Consider the following 23,324-nt stretch of genomic DNA (forward strand, 5'->3'; position numbering starts at 1 on the left):
TCAATTAAATTTTGTTTTGCTTTCATTTGTCTTATACTTTCCTGAGTGTGATACAGTTGCATATAATCAAGTAAACTAATTCCTTTCAAAATGAGATATTTCGGTGCTTTTTCCATCTCCTCTTAAAGTTTATTTAATAATCTATTTCATCTTCTCCATGCTTCATCGAACTTCAGCCTGACACAAAGTACATTTCTTTCTTGTGCCTTCAGTCTACTTTAATTTTCCAGGCTTTCAGTGACTTGAGATTATGTGCCATTAATGTTACACCTTAAATAGATTAGTAATTTATAAAAGGAAGATTACACATATCAGGCAAATAAAAACATTTCAGCAACGCAACAGCCTTTTCTTTGCACACACCACAAAATATTTTGCCAACCTGACGACACAGTTGTAAAACTGTCAAGCTCTAAAGCCACATCCAAGCAGTATTTCCAATTGTTTCCCTGGGTTTAGTTTCTACTTATTCTGTTATGTTGCACTTGTTGCCCTGAAACTTCAATATTAGCTCTAGAGATTTAAACACATGAGGCAAACAGCTGCTCTCCTCCACTCTTGCAAGCCAGATCAAAATGCCTTCTCTTTTTCCCTCCTGCCTATTTTTTTTTCTTTCCCCTTTCTTTTTAAACAAATTGCTGTAAACCAAGTATTTCTGGCAGAGTTGATGGTTTCAGGGCAAAATTCTGCTCTGTGCTCATCACTGCAGACTCCTCCAGAGCAAACTCCTCTCAGCCAGTGCATGAGGAACACCAGCACTTCCCCATTCTGACTAAAGAAACCTTACCTTAAGGATTAAAAAATACAAATAAAAAAGTCACAGCAACTTAGCTGCTATGTAGATGAGTCTATGATTTAAATTAAAACACTAAACGTTTAAACATTAACTTTTCACACTTCTGTTAAAAAAAAAAAAAAGCAGCAGCATGTACTCTTTGAGAGAATTATTTTATCTGAGATTTTTGATACACAGTACTTTTCCTTTAGTGTTTTTTAAACATATTTGTTGCAAAGTGTGAACACAAAGGGACAAGCTGAAATAGGTATCTGGCAGGCTTTTCCCAGTGCATGCTGCTGAAAGCCACAAGTACTACTGCAGTTGTGACAAACCTGTTATTTTGCTGCAGGAAGGCGAGTGACTCCTCCAGCACTCTCTGCCCTGCCACTGGCAGCTCTTTAGAATATTCCTGCCACAAAATAACCTTAAAAACCAAGAGGCATCTCAAGTCCGTGGAAGTTCAAAATGGGATATGTCCTATTTAAAATGTAGAGAGCTACTAAATATGACAACCATTTGATGTATGAAAATTATTCACAACCAAAAACAGACAGTCTGGAAATAGCTGGGATGACTTCATTTAGACAGAATTACCCAAATCTGTTTCTAATATACACAGTACACATAATAAATTTTTACAATATGACAAGGAAAACAAACTTAATAAAAGTTCCTGATCTTTTGTTACACAAGCAAGCTATAGCCATGCTATGTTTATAATATTTTGCCCATGATATCACAGCTCAGTAACAAAAGCTAAGCACCACACAAAACAGTTTCTAGGTATGACTTCACCTCACCGTGCCAGCACTGCACCCATCAGCCTGGCAGAACTACCTTCCCCAGCCCACAGCCCGTGCTTGCTGGCTTGATTTTGACTAAGAGTTTCCTTTTCTCCTTTCTCCCAGGCTCCCTCTGTCTTGGGAAGCTGTGGATCTCTGTGACGGGAGTTTGTTTTTTTCCAACTACACCAGGACTCATCTGAACGGTAAGAGATTTTTAGCCTGTTTCCTTCACTCCTGGTTATTTGACAAGTGCTTGAAAACCCTGTTATAAACAATCTCTGTAGGAAAACAGATGATGTCTTATGATCACAGAAGGTAATTTTTTCAAGAACCCAACTTTTTGAGCATTTCCCAGATGCACCGCGTCAATCTTCCCGTGTTTGACTATCTCAGCTGGTTTTCCAGCCCGGGCATCGCGCCAGGCGGGCCGGACTGCCCCTCATTGTCACTTCTGTTCGATGGCACTTGCACCCACTGCTGTTATTCCAGGCTTCAGGAAATTTTCTAACCACTGGACAGGCTCCAGCACTGCGCACTAATAAGTTGCAGATTGCAGCACTCTGTGTGTGTGTGTGTGTGTGTGTGTGCATGCGTGTGTCAGATCGGGGCCACACTTTGTAGGAGGGGGGAAAAAAACAGTAGTTCAAAAATGCTGCCTACTCAAATTGACAGAAAAGTGACCCCTGCACTTCATCAGAAATTCCTGCAGACTGACAAAATAAAGGAGTTTGCTTTTATCACACACAGTAAGACTCATATGGAAAAATGGAAACACTACATCACTCGACCTTAGGTTGCCCCCTTTTCAACCGCAGATGAATATTATGTATAAAAATTGTAAATCAATTTGAGATGTATTAAAGGAGATTCTCTTTTTCTGTATTAAAGGTAATACCTTTTAATCTCAAGATTTATTTTGTAATGTCAAGTAAATGAGAAAGACTTAATTTCCGTAACTGAATTTTGTTACTCTTAAGTCTCTTCAGCATCTCTGCATGGTGTTCACAGAATTTCCTACCCTTTGCTTTGCATCAGGAAATAATGAGCAAGCGGCACTTACCCAACACTGAGTCACAAATATTTGCCTACATTAACAGAGCATTAAAAGCCATTTTAAACAACTTAAGGAAATTGTGCTAGCCTTTGAACTGTGATTCACTATTAGGAGAAATTAGGAAACTTTTCCTCTTCCAAAGGCAAAAATCAGCTGCCGTAACCTCCTTGTAATATCATTAGGTCCTAGAGCAGATTTTCCTCTCACAGATCCTCACACACAATAGATTTCTTTGCTTAATGAAACTACTTCTGAAATTTTCCTACACTCGGTGTTGGGTACTTTGAAATTTCAATCCTTTCACATCCTTGAACTCTCATCAACATTTTTTTCCAGACTGTGTCAATAAAATTGATTACTTGCAGTTCTGAACTCTGTTCTGCACATGGAAATAAAACAATTTGTTTTAAAGTATTTTCTGAAGAGAGCAGAACTTGGCAATCATATCTCCAAGATCAAAAATAAAAAAGAAGAAAGAGGGACAATCCAACCAAGCCTTGCCCACGAAAAGCAAAACAAAAAGAAACCTCTCCAGCAAACAAAAGAGAAGCGAGGTCCCGATTTCATGATTTTATCACGGCAGCAACGCAGGCTCAATCCCTGACATCCCCACATCACCAGGCTCGCTGCTGTCATCCTGACTGATATATCTCCCTGTCGGATGGGAACGATCTTTTCGGATCATTAATATGTTCATTAATTTGTTATCAATTGCGGCTCGCTGTACTTGCGGCGCTCGGCAGCGCCGTGCGATCGCGCGCGGGCGGACCCCCGGCTCCCCGGCTGTTGAGATGCCTCATACCTACAACCGATCTGTTGCTTTTACAAGTTTAATCTCGGTATTAAGGAGCTGATTGTGGAACCATGTCGCTATAACATCTTCAACCCAGCTGTACATCATATAAACCGCTATAGGAGGGGGCAGTCTCCCATCATTCCTGGCAGCAGCACATACCTTTAACTCCCTAATCTGTAATACTACAAAATACCGCTCTCATTTCTTCCCAAGCACAAGTGGACTACCAGCAAGGGTCCAACAGTGTTATTCCTAATTACCTTTTTTTCACTCTTGATCCTGTGGCGCTCATAATTAGTTACCTGGGGCTGCAATCCAATTTGAAGTGATGACAAGAAAGTGATCCATGAAAAAGTAATAAGTTAAATCCAATTTCAGCCTTCCTCTAATTAAATGCACATGGAACTAATGACTCAAACCCTACCATTTCAGTGATAATGGTAATTAGCGAGGTGGGAGTCACTCTCTTTTTTCAACACTGTAGGTGTAAACCACAAGGTAAAATGGCAGGAGCACTCTTAATTACATGTGTCATTTTGTCAGCAATTTACACATTTCTGACCAGTCAGGAAGGTTTCATTTGTTTTCCCCTTCCCCGAGGTGGGTAAGGCACGTTCAGGCTCTGGCACTGCCCGCCCCACATTCCCACTCCCAACCTGAGCAGAAATCACAGTTTTTACAAACCTGTTCTGTAAATGCTTAATGTCAAAGCAGAAAACCTGCAAGAAAATGACACTTGGGATGCTCTAACAAGATACAGGGCTGAAAATGAGGGATCCTGGCTTCTACTTTGTCCCTCAGGACTGATTTCTTCCCAACACTCAGATGCCAAACTCCCAAATATCCCAGCAGAGCTGCACACCTCAACACCACTGAGGGCCTGCAGCTCTCCAACCTTGGGAGTGTCACTTAATATCTCTCTGTCAGGGTTTACATGGCTATAAAATGGGAATAATCATGTTTGCTGACAGCACCTCACACTGCCAGCTCTCCAAATATACTGGTATTTTCCTAGATGCTTCATTTTTTTGAATCATGATATTACAGGATAATCACAGGCTTCTTTTAAGAATAAACACATTTGTCACCTTTCTGCTCAGTCTAAAAAACTGAATAGTAAATGCTTTAAAAAATATTAAAAGGCAGCAAAAAAAGTGCATGGTGTCATGAAAAAAAACCCTTAGTATCAAAATTTTCAAGCTGATCATGTAATTTTGAGTATCTGACTCAGATTTTGTTCTGTTTGTGGGGCGGATGATGTCTGCATTTCACAGACACATTCCAAGAACTGACTAACATTTATAATTGGGCTTAGAGGTGAAAAATAAGTAAGAACTAAGGGGTTCTTTGCTAGAAACCAGCAAAACTCAACTTTGCTTAATTTCCAAAGTCAGAAACAGATAATGAAAGATTCAAGGGAAATTTTCATAGGCAAACTTCAAAACCTGCAGAAGCAAAATCTTGACCCAAGCTGAGTTGGTGCCAAAATTCCCACTGGCTTGACTGAGGCCAGATTCTGATCAATTTCTGTATTGAAGAGTGAAACAGAGAGATACTCATACAAACAGAATAAAAATTTACTTCTGCCAAATCATTTGCTGAGACAATTTCTCCACCAGCTGTTAAATTTACCACTATGTAAAAAAGGTTTCCTGGGTGTAAAACCTGAGACAACATAGCTGAGACTTGTGTGCTCCAAGTGAAATGGAGCATACCCTGCCCTTCACCCCTTGGTGTTTATTACCTTGTCAAATGAAAGATTTCTAATTTCATAAAAAAACAATAATAATTGCCCCCAACATCAAGCTACAGTGATTTTTTTCCTCTTGCCCTCTTCTATTTCTCAAGATACTGGAAAGATATATTAAGATAATACAGCATGCAAATTAAATTCTACAAAAGCCCAGCCAAAAGGCTGCTTTAAAAAGCAGCGGTATGCAAAGGCGAGGACAGCTCTGTCCTCTCAGCCTCCCCAGTCTCACCCTGAGAATTCAAACCAAACCCAAATTCTTTTCTTGGCTGTGACTTAAAGGGAAGATTTATTTTTTTGTTTTGCCAAGCAAAAACAAAAGTTTCCATCCCAGTAATTTTATTATTTCTTTTCTCCAAACACAGGCAGGTTAATGATCAGACAAGAAATCTCATTTAATCACATAAAAAAAGTCAAGTGATGGGTTTGAATTGCAAGATACTGATTTGGACATCCTAAATTTGTTTTCAGTCCAGTACCCAACTTCCAGCTCAGTGCAACACACAACATTTACATCTTTAAAAAAAATTGTATTTTTAGTATTGCCAAAACACACATGCACTTTTACTTTCTTGGGAGAAAAATGTGTCTCTTGATTTGTTTCCAATCTGTGTGCTCTTGCCAGCAACTAAAATGCTTGAAGAACCAAAATGAATAATCGGTAAGAGCATCGGCAATTAAAGCTGCAAATTTTAATCAATACATTTATTAATACAGATATATTTATCTTGGCCAGGAAAAATGTGCACATTTTCAAAATCCTAAGCATACCTGGTCTGTTAAATTATTTGTTTCACATATTCAAGGAAATCCACTGTCCATGGCAAATATATTACCAAACAGCCTTTAGCCATTTTTTCACTTCCAGTAATTTTTGTGGAACTGGTATTTTTTATGTTCTTTCCCCAACTGCTGGTTATTAAATCCATTTCTTAACTTTCAATTTTCTTTTGTTTGTGTCATCAGGCTGCGAAACCGGAGGTCACTGCCAAATCTAAACCACGGCAGTGTGCAATAGGCTCAAAATGTGAGTCATCGTGTATTTGGAGATTTGGGGTTTTTCACTTATCAGCAGAGCACATCTCCAGTCCTGCGTCCAAGTTCCTACACACAGAGTATCTCACGATCTGTTAAAAGCAGATCTTTAGGTAGAGTTGCCAAGATCAAGAGACCCCAAACAGGACTGCAGGAGCCCACTGTCAGTTAAAAATTACTGAAGACACCATGTCCCAGTGTGGCTACAGGATGCTGGGATGTATTTAAGTACCTTGGCTATTTAATCAGGGAATAAAGAAGGAATAGTGGAAATTATCCACGAGGTGATAACAGATTAGCTACACAGTATATACCAGATTAATCTGCGTCTGTTTGAGGTGGTGGGGTTTAGAGGGTGCATTTCCAGCCTCAGTTCTGGCTCCTCCTCCACAGAGCATTTCAGTGGGAGAAGCAGCAGCCCAGGCAGACAGCATCCCTCCCTGTTCCATACAAAGCTCCCCAGCACTCCAGCACTCGTGCAGCGTGCTGCTCACCAGTGCCCTCACCAAGCACAGCAGGGATGAGTGACACCTATGGTGCTCTTGTTATACATGAAGCCTGTTTGTCACAAAAAACCCAAGGTGACTGCTAACTGCTGTGGCTACTGAATGAGACATCTATCTTTGTAATTGAAGCCCGACGATAACTTGTTCATTATTTAAACAAACTTATGAAAAACGGGCACGTTTCCCCCTCCCTTGATATTTATTCTGTGTACTGTCAGCAATAGGTATCACCTCATCATCATGGCCCCATCGGACTTGAGGGGGTGTGGGTGCTTGTGTGGGTGCAATTTTACTGAAAAATTCTACCCCCAGCAGCACCATCTCCTTTCAGCAACAGATTTTCATTCCAGGGATGCACTTGGGGGTGTTACATCCAAGAGGATTTCCAGTACGTTTCAGATCGCAAAAGCACCAGGAGTGAGAAGAGGGGAAAAAAAAAAAAGACTGGGCAGTCATTTGAATCAGTGAGTGACAGGCTGGGCCAGCTCTCTGTATACATTAATAAATTAGAATTTTAATTGTGTCTCTGACTGCAGGAGCTGCTCCAGTACTTTAATACGTACCAACAATTGGCTATGTTATGGAATCCACGATGTGGCCTTCACTGTTGACCTCTGCAACACAATTCCCAGTCTGACTACGGAAACTGTTCGGTTTGATCCTTTCAACTTATTTGAATCCTGACAAATAAGCTCACAGCTGAAAGGTCAACACAGTCATATTTCATCCTCTGGAGCTATTCTTAAGACATCTGCACAACAAAGCACTTCTTTTAGTACCTGACACTGGACCTAGCCAGCACAATCTCTCATTAAAAATGTCCCCAGTGGAAGAGTCTATTAAAAGGCATATGGATCAGCTATGGATTTACCAAATAAAATATTTTTGAAAGCATTAATGTAACGCTTTGGATTATGGCTCTTGATGCTGCCAATAAAACGTATATTTGCCCAATGACAAAATGCTTCATACTTTCCAAAAGAATAATAGCCCGGCTGTAAAGCACGAGGTGTTGTCCAGCAGCCGGAGCATAGGGGTGGGAGCCAGGAACTCATGAATCTTAATCCTACCTCTAAACCCAATTCCCTCTGCGATCCCAAGTGAGTTGCTTAACCCACATCGCTCAGTTTCCCAGTCCAGAACTGGGATAATGCTACTTACTTATCAGACTTTCCTCCTGAGGATGTTTTGGAGATTAGTATTTGCAAAATGCTTTGAAGATGAAATCACTACACCAAAGCTCGGCATTGTCCACGCTGGGCCAAGGGCTGCATTTAACAGCTATTCCTCACTCAGGCAAAACTTCCCTTCAACTCCCTATCAGCTTTATTTGGGTAAGAACCACAGACTCAGGCCCTCTCACTTTACTGTCAAGGCCTCTAGCTATGTTGGCTTTACCTTCCATATTCTACTACATATTTAAAGAGCCTAGCATCCGTATTTTTGCAGGAAAATAATCTGAAACACATATAAAAGGCAAGAGAAGCAGCAATGCTGTCAGGGAGCTCATGGTGATAGTATATCAAACTAAAAAAAAAAAAAAAAAGTAGAAAGAGCAAAACAGACATGAGTTTGACAACGTGCTATGACAACAAGAGGGAAAAAAAAAAAATCCGGAAAGAATTTGGGGCTACAGAGGCTGAAGCATCAGATATAGAAGAGCGAGATAAGATAAATGTCCCAGCTAAAGGGCTTTGTGCAACTGCAGCTGAACTGCTGCATTCAGGACCTTATTATCAAAAATCCACTGACATGCTGCAATTGCAGAGAGCAGTAATAAAAGCAATAACCAGCTGCAAACCAGCAAAGTGGTCAAGGGTCTGGAAGTGCTAGTTTATGAAATACATAAAGAACTAGATACATATAATTTGCCAAAACTGGCAAGTACATGTTAGTATCTCAGATGTTTGAGGAGTGTGAACACGAGGCAAGGCAAGGAACTGACTCAGTATTTATACAAGCAGTATTACTTGGAGCAAGAGGATGGAATTAAAGTGGAAAGTTCCTGAGCGTGTGCTTTGTTATGGAAAACTATCTGAAGGAAAATAATAGCAGTCCCACCATCACTTGGGATTTCTAGCACTAGAATAGCAAGAAAAAAGAAAAAGAGAAAAAAAAAAAGGAACTGTGATACATGACCTAATAGGTCTTTCTTGTCTTTAACTCCCCGTGATTTATCCCACAAGACTAGCAGAATGTACTCCAAAGCCCCATATGTGTGCATACATCTTCTGTTTGGGAATGCTGTATTGGTTTTAGCTCTCTGAATTCATAACAGCACAAAGCCCTCTAATATTTAGATTTTATTTCTGAAGATGTCCATAAATCAGCAGACAATAAAAGGGGGAAAAACACACCGATGATATGATATCCTAGTATTTCCCAATATCCTTGACACAGCAAATCAACGGTTTGAGTGAACACAGACTACAAATGGAACAGCAATCAAACAGAAATGTTAATGCAAATCTCCTATGCACACTGACACAGTAACAAAAGCTATTCCATTTTGTCATGATCCACCCCTACCAGACGCTAATAAAAGTACACGCTCACGATTTGTAAATACGCCGTAGGTGGGACTTTCAAGAGCACCCAGCATCAATCCTGCTGCCACTTAAACCAGCCACAGACACTCTGTGGACACAGGGAGGAAGCCCCTGAAGGTTCCATCCCAACGTCTGCACAGAAGACGCATTTATTCAGCTTTCACAAGCCCCAGACCCTCACAAAGGCTCACAGGCTCCCCTTACCTGAAGGGCTGGCTGTTTGTCATTCCTCTTCGGAGACTTTAATCCACTAACTTGTTGCTGCTGCTGCTGCTGCTGTTGCTGCTGCTGCTGCTGTTGCAGGAGAAGCTGTCGTGCCACCTGGAGAGCCTGCAGGGAGAAAGAAGTTGGAGAATTGAGTTCTCAGATAAGAGGGCATGGGGAGCTACATAAGCAGCATGGGGGCAAGGCAATCCCTGGTTGTGGGGTACTACTCCGCTCCTGATGCACCTCCACTGAGGAAAGCAGTGGCTTCCACAAAAATAACAGCTAGCATGCAATGGCGTGATATCCCACCACTGATTTCCCATTTTGACTAAGGAGAAAAACAGCAGCAGCTGATGTTTGCCTCCTGGGCGTGAGCCTCAAGTAACTGCAGGAATCCTGGTGGTGAGCTCCATGGAGTGGTTGTTGTCCCCCTGAAGCAGCTCACAGCCCTCCTCACTAATGGGCAGGCTCCTTTGCTTTTAGATGCCTCCTCTCCAGCAGATCAGGTTGGGTTTACAGAAGAGGGCAGTCATATATCACTGTCTGCTCCCCTGAGCACCAGAGAACATCAGGGAAGCTTCTGGAAGGCCATCATGGGAGAAAGAGGAGAGGCAGCAGCAGGCAGAGCCATGCTGAAGGCTGAGAAAGCTTCAAGGAACTGGAGAGAATACAAAGAAAAGCAGGGGCAGCATTTCACCTCACCAAAATCCAAGACTTGGACTCTGATGATCCTTGTGGGTCCCTTCCAGCTCAGGATAGTCTACGATCCTCTGAAAATCACTGTCAGCTCATGATGGACCAGCTGTGGGGACTTACTGGGAATGGGCACAGCAGTAAAGGGACAGCGTGACACTGGAGGGGCAAGGGATATGACCCTGAAAGCATGAGCAAGCAGGATGTGGGGGAATTATTGCAAAATGTCATCCAAAGCAGAGAAGAGTCCCTCAATACTGGAGACTGCTGCTCTGCAAGGCCCAATTTCTCCATCACGTGGGGAAAAGAAAGTAAGAGGAGATAAAAGAGGAAAAGATGAGGAGCAAGTCCCTGCCCTGGCTCCCTCCTGGCTCCCCAGCCAGGGGACAGCAAGGATGATCCCTGCAAGACAGCCTGTGGCACAGCTGAAGCTCTGCTGGCGAGACCCCAGCCTGCTGCTCCCGGAGGATTCACCAGCACCGGACCCGGGCCTCCTTGGTCTCCTTGGAGACGTTCAGTACATGTGTAGGTGGAAAAGTGGGAAGGCTGAAGACTTCATTAATGTAAAACAAGAAAAATAGTCCCTTTGCAAGATGCCTACATGGAAGGAGGGTAAAAGCCTTCCCCACTCCTACTGTGTATGTTCTCTGAGTGATTTAATTAATACCTATTTAATTAAGTCAGATATGCTTGAGGTTTCACTTGCTCCTTCAAGTTGCAGTGTTTAATCTCAGCGCAGAACTGCTGGGAAAGGTCTGATATCAAGGTCAGCAAACTCGAACCCAACTCCCCCATCCCAGTAATACCTTGTTAATTGCCTAGACCCATCTTTTTACTTTTGGAGGGACATTGGTCAGCTCAGTGGACGGAAGAACTACCACTGCTGACCAGGACAAGTGGGCAGGAGAGACCTTGCTTTGGCAGCAAGCCCTCCTTTCCAATTTAATAACAAGTCTCCACTGGATCAGAAAAACTCTCTAGGGGTGGATGCGATTTCCAGCAGAGCTTGGCACAGTGCAGGTAAAATTAGATTTTGCATTTCAAGCTGGTCGGAGCTTAGTGTACCCATAACATCTTTGAATTGGTCCATGTCCCTGAAATGAGTGCAGGGAGCTGCTGGGCATGGATCTGGGCTCACAGACACACAGCCACCACCCCCTCTTGGTGCACCATCAAGAACCATGAAACCCTACAGCCTACCAAAGAATTCAATGCAACAAAAGAAAGCTTTATGCAGAAAGCACTAAGAACCGTTAAAAAATACCTTATTTTTATTGAATTAACTTATTTAGCTGTTAAAGCATCTTCAAGGTTGGGCAGAGGCAGCAGAAATAAAACCTACAAGACTTAGGAGGATAGGCAACAAATACTCACTTATTTAACAGGAGTGTTGTATGGCTTATTTAATTAATGAATACTTGTAAAGCACTCTGAGTTGCTCAGACAAGAAGCTCTATACAGTACAAGCGCAACATATTATTATATATTATTAAGACTGGCTCTGCAGAAGAATAATTCCAGGTAAATGTGCAATCAAATGATCATTTGAGTTCCCAGTAATTAGATTCAATAGGCCAAAAAAAACACAGAAGCCTTTCTTTAATCATATACTAAACAATCAGAACATCCCTAACCTTTCAAGCTACAGCCTTTTTGAATAAAACATCATCAACTTATAGATATTATTCCAAAAAGAACCAGTCACCATATGTGTTGTCTCTTTGAAATACAGTTGCTATAGCAGACCCTGCATGCATTTCATGTGATATGATCATATTCTATCCGTTCTGGCAGCTGAGAGGTTGCACAATTAAACTGGCTGCCAGAAATTTTTGAAGATTCCCAGAACAAGTAGCCATGCAAGAAATGCCTGCTCTCTACTCAAGCTGGCCATGAAGCTCCATGCAGTTTGGCAGGGTGGCCACTGCCACCATAAACCCTTACCACGACTGACCCCACACTAGTGACTGCCCCACCTGGCTGTAGGAACAGGCTGGTACTGGCAGAGCTCTGCTGGAGGAAAGGCAGAGCTCTGTCCCTGCTCCAGTCCAGCTGCACAGCACCCACATCCCTCACACCCACCACTCTGAGAGTCTCCATTCAAGGTGACATCTACACCACCCCATTCCATGCCTAGGTGTCACCTGTGCTGGTGCAAACCTGGTGGGACCAGAGTTGGTAAGAGGGAAGGACCAGCACAGAGGGTGGAGCAGGGCAGGAAGGAAAGGATTAGAAAGAATAAAAGTGGGCTAGAGGGAGCATCAGGGATACAAGCAGCCAGGATGAACAGGAACATCAAAGGCAAAAAACAAGGTAGATGCAAGTGAGATGGAAACATGCTGACATTCCAGGGATTGCACGTTGAAATGGCATTTCCCATTTCTCCTCTCAATATTTCACTTTTTCACTTACAAATAACAGACAGCAATAAAAGCGGAGTATTAGATGAGCTCGGGTTTAAGATGTGGAAGGTTGCGTATAGCTCAGATATGCTTCTTACTGAGCATCTGCATCAAGGAGCTACCAAGTCCTTGGTGGTACAGTGAACCCAGCAATCCCACATCCCTCTGCCTTTCTACTTCTCCCTACTCAGCCTTTCCTTCCTCCTACCTCAGTCCTGTCCTTGCCACTTCCACGCCTCATCCATACTCCTCACACATGACAGGACATGTACAAGAAAGACGGCTGGCTTGGGATACACTGACCCTCCTTCCTCTCACTCACAAAATACTTCAAGCCTGTTTGGGGTTTACTTTCATGGAATTACTTTGCTGATGTCAGTTCAGGCCCTGTGGATACTCATACAACCCAAGCCAAGAAGCATCACACCTCTGCCCCCTTCCCTGGTTCCAGGCAGTGCTGCTCCTGCACGGAGCTCATCCCTGGATGCCGGCGTGGGAGCCCTGCTGAGGCTGCCGGTGCTGCACAGTGCTCAGGCGAGGATAGACAGGGAAATTAATTTGAGTGAAGTCAGTCCCACAACCTTCATCAGCACGGAGATTCGCAAGCAGGCCTGTACATTAATAAAGCTTCCTGTGGGAGTAGATGTTGCCTTTGATTTGCATGTGAATTCAATGCTAGTGAGAAGTGCCAGACTGTCAGACATGGAGACCAAAGTCTCTTATCTTTCCAAAAGCTTCTGTAGCAGTTTCCCCACATTTCCTTAATCATCTGCCTTGTCCTCAACTTACTGAACAGGCAGTAGAGAGTAAAGCTGGATTCGGTTCAACTCCTGCTGCTGCCAAGTCCTGAAACAAGGGTGCCACGACTGTTTACTGCTAGCCAACAGCTCTGCTAACGTGGCCCTCTCCTCACAAGCAGGTGCTCTGACATCTCCAAGCTCTTTTCACACATTCCTCCCCACTGCCATAGTTACATCTTAAGTCTCCACCACGTGCTTGCAAGTGAACAATTGCCAGGGTCCGTGAAAAACCAGCTTGTGTTTGTACATCCAGACAACAGCATGTTCCTTTAAGGTGGAGATGCCAAGAGCCCCTGAGACCACAGAGGTGCTTCAACCTGGCTCTGTATTTACCAGCAGCCACATTATCTGCACTGCTCAAAGAGCCTGCAAGGCTGGACAGAGCTTCTTGGGACACCTAGAGACCCAGACACCAATCCCAGCCTCCAGCAGTGAATCACAGAGCAGCAGTAACCATCCTCCTCTCTGCACCAAAACACAAATGGGAAATCCTCCCACTTACTGGGAAAAAAAAGAGAAAGGAAAGAATCCCCCTGAAAATGAATCTTCCATGGATTTTGGTCACTTTAAACATGGATTTGGAAGAACAACATTAGGAAAAGGCTGCCTACCAACCAACCAAGTCATCCTATGTCTAAATGCAAGATACAGTAAATGAACTCCCAAGGTGTTTTCTTATCCATTAGGAAATCACCCAGACATAAAGAGATTTTCTGGTGTAAAAGAGAGACCAGTAAAAAGGCAACTGAAATACAGAGCTTGAGAGACATTGCACAAACTTGGAATGGTATTTGAGAGTCAACACTGGGTGACACCTAACCCAGGAAAACTGTTAACAGTACATTAACTGTGAGATGAATCAAGCCTGTTTCATTCACAGCATAAGTGGGAAGCCCCACTGAAAAGCCCTCTCCCTGTGCTTAGGGAAGTGGCAACCATTTATTATTTCCCAACCACTTGAGCACCAGGAGGGGAAAAAAAAGTACACATTTGAGATGACCAAGACAATTTTATTGCAAGACAGACAGAACGTGACTTGTTTGTCCAGCTGTTGTTTGCCCAGAGCACTGGGCACTGTTATCACCCCAGATACTTTTGTAATTCAACATTTCCATGCAAGCACCTTGACCTTTCAGTTTCACCATCCTCTTTGGGCAAGCTCTGACGAAGGGTAAAAGCGCAGCCCTGCCTCTCACTTCATGTGGCCAGAAACTCCTGATTCGGGAAGGGGGCTGGGGAAGGGAAATACACTGGAAAAAGAGGGTTGAACTTTAAAAATAGAAATGCTGCTTAAATGCCATATACTTGCTTACTGTGTCAGTACATAAGGAAAACAGTAACAGGATCCAGTCGCATGGAGCCTCTTGCTAACTTGTTCCACCACTACAGCCAGTACAAGGCAGCAACTCTCCAACTTTTTTCCATCATCCTATTCCTACTGAAGAAAAAGTGCTCCAGCTCCTCCCTTCCCATCTGCTCCAACCATTATTAATATCAATCAGTTATTAATGAAATATGATGACCTACAGCTATAATAGGCCTGGCTCTAATGCCAGGGGAAGCTTGTTTCTGAACCTGAGGTTTATCAGGCATGGAAAGATCAATCCAGGGAAGTTCAGGATGTATGGAAAGGAATGTACACTGGAGGGTGGGGAGATAGGCAGCAGCTATGAGGATGCAAAAGAAAGGGGTGTCCTGTTCAACTGCCAGTTCCCAGGGCAGCTGGTCAGTAATGAATGGGCTGCCTCCAAAATATCTGGATAAACATGCACCCAGAAGTTGCAAGGAGAGCACAAATCAAAATCCCATGTGTTTTTACAGATTCCTAAGGATTCTGGGCCTTTCCAGGTGGACAAAGCTGCTTATCAGGAAAACAACTTGAGAAAGGAAAAAGGAAGAGCTCCCTGAAATCTGAGGTGGTCTTGCGGCCATGGGAAGTGTCCAGGCAATAAATGTGGACAGTTAGTTGCCAGCCAACATCATATTCTTTCCACAATTTCAGTTATGGTCATGAAACAGCAAAATAGAACAAAACAAGCTGGCAGAGAAAGAAGAGAGGGGAGAAACTTTAAGGGCAAAATCTGCCCTTGGAGTAAACATCACACTACACTAGTCCCAGATCCTGTGTGTTGACCTTTGATAGCCACACCCTGCAAGCTACCACTACTCCTCAACTGCCTCACTGAGGTTTGGGCAAAGCACAGCTTTGCAGCAGCAGGCATGCAGCTCCCCCATCACCTATTTCTCCCCACATTTCATGTCACCTTCAGGCCCTGAGGAATCCCCCCGACAGCAGCTCCAGGCGCCTCTCCCAGCCGAGCATGGCCCACCTCCCAAAAGGGCTTCTTGCTTCCCTTCAGCCTCACAAGGCAAGTACCTTTGTTTCTCCCGGGTGGGACGAGGGGGAATTTAGACAGCCAGCAATCTCTCTTCTTTCTCAGCTCCCATCTGTCCTCACACCCTGTTCCACTCCACAGCTGCTCCCAGCAGAGCGGCAAGATGCAGCTCTCAAGCTCGGAAGCCCGGATGCACCCAAGCTTCAGAGATGCTTCATGTCTCTCCCACTCCTGCCTCCTCTACCTCCTCTCCTGCGACACTCTTTTCTCCTGGAGCAGCAGATGTAGAGGAGCGGTGGTAGGAGGCAGACACATTGGAGGGGAGCCCTGCTGCAGTTCTCCTCCGGCAGGCTCAGGAGCCGCACAACGTGTGGAAACCAGCGAGGAGAGGAGCAGTATGCAAAGGGAAAAAAATAAAAAATAGTGCAAAGCGACAGCAGTGGGTAGTGCTGTTCCTCTGGGAGGAACAGAACAGGGGGAGGTGAGATGAACCAACTAGAGAATAGGAAAGGAACCAAAATGAAGAGGAGGAATAAAATGTAGAAGATGCAAAAAAGAAAAGCAGATGTTCTTGCAGCACTTATTCCCTCTGACATTCATGCCCAGCTCTTCCATCTTCCTCCAGAACTGGGAAATGAGCTGCTACGTGCTCCCTTCCCCATTGCCACCACTCTGACCCTGTGGCACACACAGAATGACACAGCCAAGAGCCCCAACACTGCTCTTGGCAGTGCAGAAGGGAACTTTGAGGATACCTACAGGCAGCACATGGGGCCCTGCTATGAGACACAACTAAGATGCAACTTAACCTGGCAAAGCATTCCTGCTGTCCAGCCTTCTCAACCATACTGGATTCAAACAATCCCCATCCCCATCTCATCCTCTACTTCTTTGTATCATTAAATAACTCTTTTTCACCCACCCTGTCCCAGCTCCACTGGGGCAGCAGAGGGATGCCCTGAGCCTGGGGAGATGTTGCTGGTTGTACCCAGTGCCTCACTTGGCTGCAGCCAATCTGCAAGGCTGATTCCACCCAAGGGCTACCAGCCAGCTTGTCAGAGAGGGGAGCTTCAACAGCAATCCTTCACTCAATAAAACAGTCAGCTGGCCATGAAGATCACAGCAGACTGGTCTGGACAAGTGACTAATGGGTGATTCCTATGCTGGAAAAAGAGAAGGGACCTGAGGTCCACTTGTACAAACCCTGGCTCACATCCTGTCCCTGATGTGACAGGGGCACACTTGGAGCAATGGAGCTGGCAATGCGCCTCATGCTGAAGCATCTCCTAGAATAGTTCAGTCATAAGGAAAGAAGATGAGTCTCTATTTTTCTTCCAGCAGGCTTAGTTTCTTTCCTCTGGAATAGATTCTGGCTACCAGTTAAGGAGATTCCCTCCAGAAAAAGGCACTGGAAACAGAAAGCCTTTCTTCCAAACCCACAGGGTGGAGCTGCCTGTGTCCCAGCTCTGCTGCAGTTCATCCTCGTGGGCACTGAGGTTACTCCTGCCAGTGGGAGGACGAGTGGACTCCATGCCCCTGCCCTGCCATCCCACAGCCCATCCCATGGCTGGCAAGGTCCCTCCCTGTGAGGACCCAGCACCACACAGGGGAAAACAGAGTTTGCCTCCAAAAAAACCCAATTTCCATTTTGTAATTTATCCACAAACTCCAACAATTTCAGGGAAAAGGTGGGTGATGTATTTTCTTTAATGCTTGGAGACACTACAGGGATGAAGGAGGCAGGCAGCAAGGGACAGTAGGTTGAGAGATCAGCCTCAGCCAACACCAGGAACCTGCAAACCCTGAAGAAGCTACAACAGGGAAAATGGCTACAAAAATCCCTTTTTTGAGGCATAAATTAAATCCTCAGGCGGTTACACGGCAAAAACACCTTCTGTCCCTTCTTTTAAAGAGTCACAGTCAGGACTCATCAAAGCCACTTAAAAAGTATCTGGCAAAAAGTTCCCAAACATTAAATATGGTTCTCTTTATTTTGGCATGCCAAGACTCACAGCATGTAGCGGTCTGTACCAGCAAGAAAGGAGGGATGGGCCAACACATCCTGGTAAAATGAGAAAGGATACAAATCTTGGCTCCCTGTTCAAACTGAACCAGAACTGAACTGTTCCTAAGTGATGAAAAAAAAAATCTTATGGGATTTCCAGCTCATTTCTGTAGGCTCGAGATCAGATTCTGAACTACTGTGTTTATGCAAAAGTGAACCAGACCTTTGAATATTTGGAGGAGCATTCACTGCTGAGCCGCGTTTTTCTTGGATGTCAAAAGCTCGGGAAGTTCTCATATTTTTTAACAGAGAAGAGAAGAGGGATAAGGTGGGGGGGGAGAAGGAAGAGGGCCTTTTTGTTGCTACAACATAAATAGTATATTGCATACAGCTGCTTGCGCGCTTCCCTGTGTGGTCAACAAAACAGGGAACATATTTTAAGCTTGTTTTCCAAAACACTGCATGACAAACTTGTACTCAGAGGCCCATGAAATACAGCTCCTGACTGTGGACATCTCACCACGCTCCATCAGACACTCGCTGCTGCTGGGTGAATGAAGGAAGCAAAACATTGGGACAGCCCAAAACATGGAAAACTAAAGCTGCAAATCACATCTCTGCACTTCTACGGCACAACCTAATTTAGAACTGCTTGTAAAAAGCTTAATTTTAACAGATTCTGGTAAAGCAAAAATAGGCAAGGTTGAGATGGAGGCGACAAAAATGATTAGAGGGCTTAGCAGATATGAGGCAAGATTGATAAGGGTGGGAGTGTTTAGTTTAGTGAGAGATGAGTAAGAGGGAAGATGATAACAAGTATACAAGTTGTGACTTGGCCTGAGAGGGTACATCTGGTGATTTTGCCATTTCTCATAATGCAAGAGAAAGGGGACATTGAATGAAGTCAGGAGCAACAGTCACCAAAAAAAAAATCCCAAAACAAAACGTCAGATAAAAGGATTTTTTTTCCTTTCTTAATATACAACTCATAATTACTCTCTGGAACTTACTGTCACAAGATATCACCAGGGCCAAGAGCATGGGGAGGATGCAAAGAAAGGATTAGACACTTGCAGAGATAGTCATGAGAGCATTTACAGATACCTTTGGAAAGATAAAAATAGAAATCAAGGTACAAATGTTCATGCTTCAGGGCACGAATCAACCTTAAATTGCTGAAGGCTGGGAGCACATTTTCTCCCATGGACAGGTCCTTCATGGGCTTCTGCCCAAGGATTTCAGCCAGGGCTGGAGACTCCCCTGTCCAACAGGCTGCAACTGCTCCTGCCCCTTGGTCTTTCCAGGTATCTCAGTCCTGCACCTCTGATCCCAAAGCCCATTCCTCAGCCCCCCCCCGAGCCACCTCAACCCTCAGAGAGCTTCTGGGCGGGGGGGCAGCCATTTCACCTGGCCCCAGGCTGCTCATTTCCTCTTTCTTCTTTACATCACATTTAAGTTTCAGGTCCTTATTTTGCCAGCCCTTCCTCTCCTGGCTATTTTGACTGCCATTTTTTCCTCCCTCAAACCCAAACCCCCAGCTCCAGCCCCTGCCATCCACTTGGGCTCTCCAGGGAGCGCTGACCCCTTGGACCCAGAAGGTGAAGCATCCACCTCCAGACCCACCAACAGCGCACAGACTTGAACACAACTTCAAGATGTCAGGCAAATTTTCCCTTTCTCGATGTGAAGCTGTTCCTCAGAGGAAACCTACATCCCTGAGGAGGAGGAGGACCCTCCTGCCGATCCGGCACCTGCGGGGCAGCGGCAGTCAGGCGCTATTACGGACCGCGGAGCTCATCAACGCGCTGGAACTGACATGCAACTCAGGGAGACAAAGAGAGATTTTGAAAGCAAGTCAGTCTATTAAATTTATACCTACCTGCACAATGTGAAGCAAACCACATCTCGGTTTCCTTTCATGTGCATGACAGTCTTAACTTGTTTCTTTTAATCCCATAAAAGCAGCTAAAGCATGCAACATGCTTCCCGGAGATGAAGCAAACCTGTATTTTACTTCCTGACAGTGATTTAGTTTATAGGGTGTTGGTTTTTTGTTGTTCTTTTTTTTTCAGGGAAGATAATGAACATTGTCCAAAGCTGGTATTGTAAAGGAAATACTACATGCTACATGCTAGACACCTGGCATTTAAAAGAGAATCCCATAAATTGACACCGTCTGCAACGGACCAAACACAGCTGCAACCCCTCACGCTGCACAGACACCAGCACTGGAGGCTGGAAGATCCCAGCATCTCCCGCCAAGGTTTTCTTTGGAAATCAGCACCCTTCTGAAAATTCAAAGCATCTCTCCCTTAGTCGGTCACACCCCAAGTAGGACCGGGGAGATGACCAGGGCTGTATGACTACGCAATAAATCCAGCAAATCCAAAGGGCTGGAGCAGTAATCCATGGAAATGTTCCAGGCAAAAGGGGGTTTAAGTGCCTTTAATTCCCAGCTGCAAGCCCAACAAGCTGCCAGAAGGCGGAGATCACTGAACACAAGGGGTTAATGGCCTTGCTAAAGAAAATTATACACATAATTTCCTTTTATCATAAAACAATACGTTTATTATTTTCTGTATATCTGTTAAAGGGCATGGCCTTCTGAGTGGAAAACAAAACACAGCTTGGTCACATGTTTATTTGCTTCAGCTACTCCCTTTCCCTTCTGATAAATAATCAAACATGCCATCCAGAAAAAACAAAACCAGTGAGCTGGGAAATTTGATGGTCATCAAATAGACTAAGATACCAAGAAAAGCAGCCCACTGTTCCCACAGAGAGTTTTCTGCCCCACACCTACACTAACATCTGAGTAAATAACTTCAGTCACTCTTTCCATTTTCCCCATGAAATTACTCCTACTGTTAAACAAATTGTCCTTAAGGCAGTTGCAAACACCATTTTTTTTTCTGCAAAGTAGAACAACTTCTGAACATTAAAAAGCCAGACTAGCAATATATTTTCAAAATATGTTTGTTGTACTTGCGGTTTGGCTGAACACACAGCTTGATTTCTCTCTCTCTCGCTCTCTTTTCTAGGAAGATGGGGGTTTACAGTTTAAAATTTTAAAGTGTATTTGGATCTTGGAGAGGCAGGAAAAGCCTCAAGGAGGATGGGTTTTCTCCACAGGGCAGGCAGCATATTTTCCATTTTCTCTTATGTTTCACACTATACAAACACCATGAATGCATGCCAAAAAAAAAGTTACCTGCTATTTCAGTGGACTTTTGCGGGGGGGGGGGGGAGAGAAACCACTGAGAAATATCAAGCAGTTTTTTTAAGTCACTTGAACAGAGGGGGAAAAAATCTAGCATCCATGTTGTGACATGGATTACTCAGAGGATCTACACTATCTTCCAACAACCCCTGAAGACCATTCATACAACAATCATTAATACTGAAAAACTGCAGAGAAAATCCCTCACGTGAGAAGTTAACAACCATTACCCGGCATGAGCACGCTTTCCCTTTCCTTTTGTAGTACCACAGGTCTAAACAATAGTCATATGAATGAGATAATAGCCATGCTTGTCTCAGCAGCCTGATTTTTATTAGCATGAAATTGGTACAAATATTAGCGAGGCTGGTTCGCATGCAGTGCCAGAGCCACCATGCAAACAATTTGTGGAAAACAAAAAAGCCATTCGGTGGGTTTGCGCCACTTTTGCTGCCCAGAGCAGCAGCAATGTTTCCTTTTCTTGGAGGGGTTTGTTGTTTAGGTACTTTTGGCAATTGTGCAAAGAGAAGCTGCAGCACCCGGCGAGCAGCGGGGACGGTGGCACATGGCTGCTCCCGTGCCAGAGGGGCAGCACCGCAAGGTGACAGGCACCCCAAAAGAGGACTTGGCCCTCGCCACAGTTCTCCAAAGCCATGCCAGAAACCCCACCCTTTTCAACACTGCCATAAACAACCTGAACTGGCTGCTTTTGCTTCAAACCAAAGCAATTCCCCTCTCCTGTGCTCCAAGCTGCCTGCGCAAGGCAGCGCGTTAAAAGTTCAGCCCTGCCTGCACGCTCCTTTCCTCTGAGCGCTCGCAGAGAAAATGAAGAGTTTAACAGAGTGAGCTCTTACTGTCTGCCTTTAGATTTCCGTCTTCGCGCTGGAGATGTTTCTGGCTGTTTCTGTGAAGCGGGGGCTGAAGAATGGTAAAAAGATGTTTGAATAAACAGGAAGTGCCGTGCAGCCGGAGCACAGGCTGGAGGGAGACGCTGGAGCACTGCCCTTCGCGGCAGCCACCGGGCTCTGCCTCCACAGTAGCAACCTCTGCTTTTACTAAATGACAAAGAAACCGCAAAGCATTCCTTCCCTAATTCTTCCCTTGCGAAGTGGTGAGATCAGCTGGAGCTCACAGGTAATCTCAAAGTTGGGCTTAGCACTCCACCCGGCACAAAAATCTAGTGACTCCACACTATTAAACCCCCCTATCTGTGAGCAGAAACAGGCAGAACTAATTATGTCCCCAAATAGACCAAACAGCAGGCAGAAGCACACCTCGCTTCTGCATCTAGGCAAATTCGGATTTGCACGGAAGTCCAGCCAAGCTTGACGTTCCTACCCTCGACAGTGCTGTGACTTGCTCTGGAAACCGGCTCGGGAGGCTGGCCGGGCTGCAGATCTGTTTTCTCTGTGTGAACTGAAATATAAACAACCGCCCAAAAAACACAGCTTGTCTTGGGTGCAGGGACTTGCATTCAGCATCCCCGAAAGTGTAACTTCAGCATTCCGGCAGATGCCACCCCTCCTTCGCTGTCTCCTTCCCCTCCCTAAAACAAACTACCTATTTAACTGGAGATGACTAACTAACCGTCTCCCCACCCAATTATCAAAGCCCTGTCTGCTGTCATATTGGTGACATGACACAGATATTGTCAAGAAAAAGTAAACTGGGGCTGGCACTCAAAGGCAGCTCGTGAAGAGATGAGCAGTCGAACAGCCATATTCAATAAAAAAGAGGAACAGGATTCCTTTAGAAAATGTATTGCTGTTGTGGCAACGTGCTGCTGCCACTGAAGGGACTGATTTGTTATTTAGCATGTAGTCTTGGACTGTCTGTCATTCTGGGTGCTAATGCTCTGCTAAAATAACTCATTGGGAGCTGTCAGTGGGATGTTTACATAGGCCCCCAATCTTTTCTTCATACAAGGAAATTTTTTACTGGAATTCATCTTCTTTTGATCTCACATTCAAAGCAACAGCAGCTTGATAGACATGCAAGTCTGAAAGCAAATCCAGACGCTGAAGATAAACCGCCAGAGTATGACAGGCAGGAGCATCTAAAGCTTATAAAAATGAAGAGAACAGCATGTCGTCTGAGTATTACAATAGCAGAAATCAAGAGACATATTAGGTGGAACTGATCAGCCACAAAAACAGTTCAAAAGGCAGATCATAGAAACAGAAGACTAAGCTAGAAAAAAAATAAAATTGGAAAGATCTGCTTTACAGAGGCATCACCTCCTTTCTGAGCACCGCAGCGTTTCCGCTCCAGCATGTAAACTTAAGGGGAAAAAAAGAACAGGGCTGGTGCTGTCTCTCCTAACTCAGCAGTTCTTACCTTCAACTCACCAATTAATTTGCCGTCTGTACGTTTCAATTACGTGTTATTCAAAGTGAAATAAAAATAGG

At 44.3% G+C, this 23,324-nt stretch overlaps 1 protein-coding gene across 11 annotated transcripts in view; it reads right to left on the reverse strand.

Moving 5' to 3' along the window:
• The window catches only part of FOXP1 (forkhead box P1), a 378,956-nt gene that overhangs the window by 102,244 nt on the left and 253,388 nt on the right, over positions 1-23,324 (reverse strand). For 9 of the 11 annotated variants that reach the window (XR_009487903.1, XM_059856810.1, XM_059856811.1 and 6 more), the window contains one exon: positions 9,458-9,583. Coding sequence is in view for 8 of the 11 variants with exons in the window: in XM_059856810.1 (XP_059712793.1) it covers positions 9,458-9,583 (126 nt within the window). In the remaining 3 variants the exon portion in view is untranslated. Of the gene's footprint in view, positions 1-9,457; positions 9,584-19,575; positions 19,595-21,770; positions 21,913-23,324 lie in introns of those variants that run through there. The other 2 variants (XM_059856814.1, XM_059856815.1) reach the window with 2 other exon arrangements.

The sequence above is a fragment of the Haemorhous mexicanus genome, chromosome 11 (genome assembly GCF_027477595.1).
Source record: "Haemorhous mexicanus isolate bHaeMex1 chromosome 11, bHaeMex1.pri, whole genome shotgun sequence".
Lineage (NCBI taxonomy): Eukaryota > Metazoa > Chordata > Aves > Passeriformes > Fringillidae > Haemorhous > Haemorhous mexicanus.